The 9,095-nt window shown below is 35.7% G+C and overlaps 1 protein-coding gene across 4 annotated transcripts in view; it reads left to right on the top strand.

Moving 5' to 3' along the window:
- Positions 1–9,095, top strand: part of Lrba (LPS responsive beige-like anchor protein) — a 576,347-nt gene that overhangs the window by 435,495 nt on the left and 131,757 nt on the right. For all 4 annotated transcript variants that reach the window (XM_029475138.2, XM_021158805.3, XM_085835789.1 and 1 more), the window contains exon 47: positions 6,068–6,220. In XM_029475138.2, coding sequence (XP_029330998.1) covers positions 6,068–6,220 — 153 coding nt within the window. The remainder of the gene's footprint in view (positions 1–6,067; positions 6,221–9,095) is intronic.

The raw sequence follows: 9,095 nt of genomic DNA, 5'->3' as shown, positions 1-9,095 counted from the left end.
TGTAAAATAGTTTTACAGTACTTTGGTTTTGTCTTGTGAGGTTTGTAAAGCATGAGTCCTTTGGCTTACTCTCTATTATCGCTGCAGGTTCCAAGAATCAAAGTCGTAGTCTGTCTCCCCAGCCTCTGCGTTTGCTTCAATAGCAGTTGTAACTTCCTATTTGTTTATATTACTAGTGCCCATTATCTCTTCCTAAATTACAACTTACCTGAATATTGCAATCTAGAACAAAAGACCTAATGGAAATTATAGTCCAAATATAGAAGTGGAAATGTGTTGAAAGCAAGAGTGAACTATAAGCTTTTGGGGTTATTTATGTTAAGCCCTACATGACATGTTAAGTCATTGTTAATAAAAAATAAATAAATGTCTTAATGTGATGATGATTTAGTAAGAACTATTAATTCTCAGATAGTTTTGTAAGTATACTTTTTTTACAAGTGAATTTTGTTAAGTGTTCTTAGAATTACATTGAAGGCTTTTATCAGTAGGCACAGTTCAACAATGCCCTCTTGTATTTAAATTTTTGGTGCATCTGTAACTTAGAATTTTTAAAATCAAGGGTCCCATTAATGATAATATTTATACATAGAATTCTGTGTTATAGGAACTTTATACAAATCCTGAGTTTTAGAAATGACAAGTGAGGTGACTAGGGCCACAGAAATTCAATTATTTAAGAGCATGTGATAGTAAATTAAATATACAAGACTCAAACCCAATTATTCCTTCCACTAGATCAGATTGAAAAAGATTATCTATTGCCTATTTGCATGATTTTTTTGTTTTAATCTATTTGAAATCATAGGTTTTTACAGTACTTATTAGGTTCTTTTACCAATGTTAAAGACCATTTTTTACTTCAACTTTAAAAATTATGGTTTTTATTATACTAAAGAAAACAATGTAAAAAATATATAAAGATCATGCTTTATCTACTAAATAAAAAGAATTAAGTTTGAACCTCAATATGAAACCTTCCACTTAAGTTGAGTTATAAATACATAATACACGTTAGCCAAATATTCAAAAGTTTTGATTTGTGTCCTAGTAAAATAAAATTGTAATTTAATCTGTATGAGAAGATAAACATGGTTTTTCACATCCTATTGTTCATCGGCTTTTTTTTTCTAAAGAGAGCTTTATGTTTTCATATTATAAAATATATCATTTTGTGCAATGGTAAAGAACTAAAATTTCACTTTCCTACCTCTCCACCTCATGTTTTGTTCCCTAACTATAGTGCTACATCTTAATTGTCAAGGTTTCACATTTGAATGAAAGGAAAGTCAGTGTAAACTTATATTCTGAAGCAGCAGGTTGGCTCTTTTTTACCGTCTCATTTCTTTAGATTAGTGCGTTGGCATTTGATGTGCTTGCCCAGGTGGAGGGGAGCAATGGTTTTAGTTCAGTGGGGAGACATGGTGGCTAATGAAGGAGAGTCACACAGCCTGCCTGCACAGGCCGTTCCCATCAGTGGGGATTGTACCTCAGAAGAAAACTAAAGCATATGTGTGGTCACAACCAATCCTTGTCATTATGCCATGAAAGCCTTGAGATTGTGATCAAAGCCATGAGCTTATCCCGAATTGTGACATAACCTCTGTTTGAACCTATCACATTTTTATTTTAGGAGATGATACACTAAAGTCCAACCATGTCACCTGCCTCTAAAACCTATCTGCCTGATTAACTAATAGAAATTAAAATTATTATCGTCAAGCTGGAAGAAAATGTGGCTTGCGAATATATGTGTCTTCTGTCAGTGTGTTGCTTGTCATTTCCCACTGATGTTTTAAAGTATCGCTGAACATGTGGTTTTTATCCAGAGCTGAGGATTCTGTTCAGATGAATATAAAACATATTTCACTTTGTAAGTGTGCATTTAAAGTATCAGAAAGACATAATCTTTGACTCTGTTACTAAATTTCATCTGTCAAAGAAAATAATTTTGAATGGGAATATTTAGTATTATATCACAGCATGATTCTTAGGGAAATGCTGTTTTTAAAGGGATCTCTGCTAGATGCCTGGATACTCTCATTGCCTATAATAATGTATTGCCTCTACAGATATGTGCTTCTTGGGTTTATATTGCTGTCTTGATTAAGTTCATGTTTGTTTAATATTAAGAGGGTATTCAATGAGATTGCACTATGTTTCCCCTCTTAGTAATTTAGTTGTGCTTATATGATTATGTCCTTCATAACATATGTAAAATCTTAATTATAGCTCTTCAGTGTTAATTTTGTAGATAGACGTGTTCTACTTAAGTTTGTGTTATTCAAAATTGTCCCCTTTTTCTGTGTTTTCATGGAAAAGAGATAGCTAAGGTGTTAGGCCTGGGCATTTAGAGTTTTTCACAGTGTACTTTTTCTTTTCTCTTTATTTTTAACTCTAAGCCAGTTGAACGTCTTCTCATTGATCATTAAAAATGAATGACATATGCATGTCTTAGGATACCTTCCTTATCAGGAATGCCCTTGTCTTTCCCCTCTGCTATTTTTTTTTAATTTAAATGATGCTTTTCTTTATTTTTGTTCACGTGTGCGAATGCAGGTGCATAGATACCACAGCAGCCATGTGAGGACCAGAGGATAACTCCCTTCCACATTGTTTGAATAGGGCTTTCTTGGGTTTGCTACTGACTGCCAGACAACCTGGCCCAGAAGCTCTCCGAGATTCTTCTGTCTCCACCCCCTCTCTCTCCAGGAACACTGGGATTAGAACTGTGCCCCACAACATCAGGCTTTAACATGGGAGCTGGGGCTCTAAACTCAGGTCCTCTGTGCAGCAAGCACTTTACCTACTGAGACTTTCCCCTAATCCTCAATACCCTTTCTCTTTCAGTTGTTAGTTTAACAGACTTTTACTCAAGGCCCAATGTGTTGTACACTGTATATGGGCTGGAGTGTGTAACTATGAACAAAACACTCAGGATATACCTTTTCTTAGTGTCTTCGTTTCAGAGGAAAAATGCAAACAGATAATTATAAACAGGCTGCAGCTCTGAGCTGGGAAACCTCTATAGAGTGCTCTTTGACCTCAGCCCTCTGTGAGCACCCAACTTGGAGGCTTCGTTTCCCTTCCTTTGAATTCTGAAAGCTGTCTGTTTCTACCACCAGTTTTGCCTTATAAATGACTCTCTTCTTGTACTCTTCGCAGATCTCTCACTTTGATCTGTGTTTTATATATGGACAGAAAATACTTCTTTCTCTGTTCAAACCTTACACAATTATCTGTAAAGATTAAGAACTAAGTAATTAATTTTGAAATTATATATTGTGTCACCCTTGTTATCTACCCAAGGTTTAAACCAAACAGACCTTACTGACCAGTAATGTGAACCTTGAGAGGTTAAGTCATGAAGCCATAAAGTTCAAGCACAACCTGGGCTGCGTAGTGAATTCCAGAATAGCCTGGACTACAGTGGGAATCCTTGTCTCAAAAAAGTCAGAAAAAGTAAAAACAAAGGAGTTTACTATGTTTTATTCTTTCACTACCAGGTGATATTTGTACTGTATTTCTATTTCTGCCTATACTGAATTCTTCCTACCATTTTGTGTCCCAGAAGTGTACTATCAGTTAATTTATAAATAAATCATTATTAAAATGCACATACAACCATTATGGTCAACTCAAAAGTACAAAAATCATTCCAGTTTGACTCTAACCTTGGTTCACATGAGGGTGGTAGAAAACTCCCCCATAATCACTAACATGTCAGGACCGTTTCTCTAGGGCCTGAATGACAATCCAGGTTTACGGAGTGCCTAGAAAATCAGTCCTTCTGCCTTCCAGCCATTCAGCTCTTTAGTCTTATGGAGGCAGGCATCTTTGCCCCTTATACCATGTATCGTTTAGGAAGTTGTTTGAATGCCAACTCCTTATTGTCTGGTGTTAGCTTCTCAAAACAAAACAAAACAAAACAAAAACAACAAAACATACATTGGGCCACCAGGCAGGCTCAGTGGAAAGGGTATCCCCTCTGAGGGATACTTGCCTGACTAAGAAGTAAAGTCCAAAGCCAAGCAGTGGTGGCACACGCCTTTAATCCCAGCACTTGGGAGGCAGAGGCAGGCAGATTTCTGAGTTCAAGGCCAGCCTGGTCTACAGAGGGAGTTCCAGAACAGGCAGGGCTACACAGAAAACCCTGTCTTGAAAAAAAAAGAAAAGAAAGAAAAGAAAAAAAAAGGAGGAAGGAGGAGGGAGGAGAAGAGGAAGAAGAAGAAAGAAGGAAAGAGAGAGAGAGAGAAGAAAGAAAAAGAAAGTAGTAGTAGTAAAATCCGATCTGTCGTCACTCTGTCCACCAAGTCCAGAGCTTCCTTTTTCTCTTCATACCAAAGCATCCTGCTTACCCTCATATATCCTCCTGTGCTGTCCCACCCTGCCATCCCTTCTCCTTCCCTCCAGGCTAAACAAACCTGACCATATGTTTTAAGAAAGGTGTTTTCATTAATCTTTGGGAAAAATCATATACCCATCTCTAGCTTCTGTTTTTTCTGTCAGTAAGTCTGTTTAGTGGGGGGGGGCAGGGGGGATGTTCCATGGTGTTCATGTGAAGGTGAGAGGACAGCTTTTGGGAGTCAGTTCCACCATTGGTCCATGGGGAGGTCAAACACAGGTCTTTGGGTTTATACAATGAGAACTTTTACTGATCTGCCATCTTGTGCAGTTGTTGTTTTTTAAAGACAGGGTTTTACTATATAGCCTAGACTGACTTTATCCTGTGGTCCAAGATAGCCCTTCCTTCCTGGTGACTTGTCTTTCTTCCTTCATCTTTCTGAATTAGTCATTTATAAGGTGGAGTCACTGGCTTACCTTATAAAGTTGTTATGAAGATGAAATGTGAAAAAGTTTATTGGAAATCTAAGGTCTAATCTAATCTAACATGCCATTAATGGTTAGCTTATACAAAGCTATTATTACTCTTTTCTACATAAAAAAAAATGCACTTGCCCTTCTTTCTTTTGCGATTAGAGATTAGAGTTACAGACATGGCTTAGAGATGGGGTTCTAAAATCTTTTGTGAGAGCTCTCTAATTTAAAGTTAAACTTTTAACAAGGTTCTTCTTTGAAAAATAAATGTTCACTTTAAAAGTCTTTCAAGTCTAATGATCATGCAGTTGTGGGACATTTGAAGGACAAGCTCATTCTATCCTGATTAGTTAATTATCATGATTGTAAACAAAAGACAAGCAATTCAGAGTCAAACAGCATTCCATGTGGACTATGAAAGTGATAATAGCTTAATTCTTGCTGGATCTTTTCTCTCTGCTCTGGCAATTTCATACTGACCTTGTCCAAAATCTGATGACCTCTCTATTTTACTACTGTTTGGAAATTCAGACTTGTGATAGCTGGCCCTAAGGGGGCTTCTGAAAGACTACTGAGGCACTGACCCGTGTCAAGACTGGATTTCAAGTCTGTTACAGGCCTCTGAAAAAGTTACATAAGGGCCCCATGGCTACAAAGGCTGCATTTTTTCCCCTTTTTAAATATTGGTATTACAGTCGTTATATTTAGTTTAATCAGTTTCTTATGCAGGTTGTTTTCTGGGCTGATGATTTTGATATTTTATTAAAGGTAGTTCTTAAAAACTTATGTTTTGATGTGAAATTTAGTGTTTATCTATAGCTAAAATGCAAATAACTATTTTCCTTGTTGATAAAGAGGCCAAAGTAACAACATTTTAACTCTTACTGTAAAAAGATTGTTTTCTGCTACAAATGCTAGATATTTCACTTTTTAAAATCTATCTTGGGCTGTTATTGTTATAGCATACAATCTATGTTTTTATTTGGTGGTCCTCAATTATTACTTGCTTATTTGAATGTAAGACTTTCTGAGGTTTCAAGATGTGTCCTGGAGGAAAGCCTGTGGGTATGTTTATTAAGACGCTGGGTACATTTTCCTCTAAACAGAAAGTTGTTGAACAAAGAGAAAAAATTCCCTACATATTTTTGTTGTTGTGATTCTGTGTAATAGGAAATAATCAGAACGTGTTACATATATCTAGTCTATAACCTATATTTTATGATCTAACATTTCTCTCATTTTTATATAGGAACTGATTCCTGAATTTTATTATCTCCCTGAGATGTTTGTCAACTTCAATAATTATAACCTTGGAGTGATGGATGATGGGACAGTGGTGTCTGATGTTGAACTTCCTCCTTGGGCCAAAACCTCGGAAGAATTCGTTCGCATAAACAGATTGGTAAGATAGTAATCACCTGCTCTGTCATGTGTTGATGTAAAACATTAACCCTTGCCTTTCTGTACAGTGCTGGAGCTGATAGGAAATGCTCAACATTGCATACTACTTCACTAACAGCCATGCACCTCTTAAAATTGCAATAAATTAAAAGTAGAATGATCTGTTTCGTGCAAAATTTAAGTTGCTCTTAATATGACTCTGGAATCACTTGTGTTTTTAAACATGAGTCTCTCTTGACAAGGAAGGATCATTTTGGGTTCAGGCTAGAAGATTAATAACAAAAAACATGTTCAAGTTACATCATGTACATATAGTTTGAAAGACCACTTTATACCATATTTTGAGTATGAAAACTTAAAAACATAGTACTTACTGTGCTTAAAAACACCATGTTATTGTCCTATTATGTAATTTTCTACATTATATGTTTTGTGAGAATGTACAATTTTATTGTTTTTCACTTTGAAGTTTTATAAAAGTTTAGAATGAAGGAGTATTCTCAGTATTTAAGACTGTTGTCTTTGCCATTCTCCCTTTTAATTTCAGGCTATAAAGATGTGCCAGGTGAATACATATATACCCATAAAATAAGTAGATCTTTAAAATTTTCAATATAATTTTAGTTACCTGGTGCTTTTATTAAACACCATACATTAAACAAAAAATACATTTGGGTTTTCCAGATAGCATTCCTTATTTTCATACCAGTAATTATATTTTAACTTTATCTTCCAGAATCTAATCATAACACCTCTATTACTGACATATCACATTTATACACTATAAATACACTACGGGGTAGTGGAGAGATAGACTTCAGAGTTCAAGCAGACTCCCCAATCATGAGTCACTCACATTGTCAGTTATGGGATCCTAGGCAAGTTAGTAATTCCTTACTATAACATTATGTGAGAGACATAAAGCATTTTACTCGTAGCCCAAGCATTTTTAAGATTCTCACTGTCACTTTGACTAATATGACAGGAAAAGATAAAGCTTAGCCGTGAAAGAAGCTGGAGGAAAGTGCCAGTTATTAAGTAAGGCTGCACCTATGGTTGTGTTGTCCTCAGAGGTTATTACAGTACATTTGTACTGCGACTCCTTTTATCTTTGTGTTCTTTTAGGTTAGATTCATTGAGCTATAATTTGCATCCTATAATAATCAACATTTTAAAAAATGTACTTCTTAGTGAGCTTCAGTAAATTAGTACAGTGTCAACGCACTACGCTCCAGCTTCAGAATGTTCCTCTTAGATGCAGAGTGTTCTCGTGGGTCACTCTGTTTTCAGCCTGCATCCCAGTCCTGCCCCAGTCTACCGCGTACTGTATCTCTGTAGGTTTACTTTTATAGAAATTTAAATTAGTGGCATCATACAGAATTTTGTCATCTTGTGTCTGGCATCTATCACTTTGTATGATGTTCTTGAGATCTATCCATGTTGCTGCATATGGCAGTAATTAATTTCTTTGCATTGCTGTTGATTATTATTGGCTATTATGTAGATATGCCACATATTAGTTATTTTAGCAATTAAGGAACATCTGTTTTGTTTTGTTTGAGGAGATTTCTGAGAATGGTGTTATTCCTTGGAATATGTTGCCTATGGGTCCACTTTGTGTTCCTATCAGTGTTCGAAATTTGAGTTTTTCTATGTCCTTCACAAGGCTTGCCAGTGTCACTATTATACACTTAAGATATTCTTGTAGGTACCTGTTGTAATTTACTCTGCTCTTATGACCAACAATGTTTAACTTTTCTCTCACAGGCTTTGTTGATACTCAAATGCTCTTTGATGAACTATGTCTCCTATTTTTAAGTTGGACTCTTATGATTTTATGACCAAATATTTGTAAATGGTCTTTATATAGTCCTTTAATCTAAAGTATGTTTTGAAAATATTTTTTCAACTACTTCCTGAGTTATCTTTTAATTTTATAGTAGTGCCTTTTGAACAGAAATTATTTTAGGTGCCAGAAGGACTGAAGCTCAATGTACCAATAGCATGACAAAAAAAAAAAAAAAGGTTTTAATTATCCCTGTATCTTGAGGATATATTTATAATTAAAAAAAATAATTTTCACAGGCAGTGGTAGCATATACCTTTAGTCCCAGCCTTAGGTAGGCAGAGGCAGGCAGATTGCTGAATTCAAAGATAGCTTGGTCTATAGTGAGTTCTAGGACAGCCAGGAGTTCCAGGACAGCCAGCGCAACACAAAGAGACCCTGTCTTGAAACCCACCTCCCACCCCAAATCATTTTCCAAGTATTTCATTGTAAAACTAGTTTCAAAAATATTATTTAAATGTGTAAGTTTCAGGCCAGGGATATATTTCACTGGTAAAATACTTGATTAGCAAGCATTACACCCTCAGTTGATGCCTATACCCTATCCTCAAACATATATGAAATAAAAATTTAGGCTCAAGGAAACTAGTTTTTAAGTAATAATTTACCATAATTAGTATTACTAACAGTGTGAAAGGGGTTTGTTAATGTCTTTAATTTTAAAGTTCTAAAAGACATATTTGATTAAATAATATTTCATAATTTTTCTAGCATTTTCACATTTAAGAAACATTAACTGTGTTACCAGAAGCAAGGCATTCTCCTGAGAGCAGCACTGCTGTCTGTGCCCTGCCGTTTTCACCTGTGAACATCCAGGTCTACTCTGGAGATGGTTCATTTTGGTTTGGTTTGGTTAGGTTTGAGACAGGGTCTTTTCTATCCATGACTTGGCTCTATGTAGCCAAGGAAGACCTTGAACTTCTGTTCCTCCTGTCTCTATTTTCTAAATACTAAGATTATAAGCATACACCACAGGATTGTTTTATAAGTACAGGGGGTGGAACATGTATCTTCAGGCATGTTAGACACT

Source organism: Mus caroli, unplaced genomic scaffold (assembly GCF_978045245.1).
Source record: "Mus caroli unplaced genomic scaffold, Mus_caroli_1 scaffold_3, whole genome shotgun sequence".
Lineage (NCBI taxonomy): Eukaryota > Metazoa > Chordata > Mammalia > Rodentia > Muridae > Mus > Mus caroli.
The sequence above is the reverse complement of the archived record's forward strand: the minus strand, read 5'-3'. Positions and strand labels throughout refer to the sequence as shown.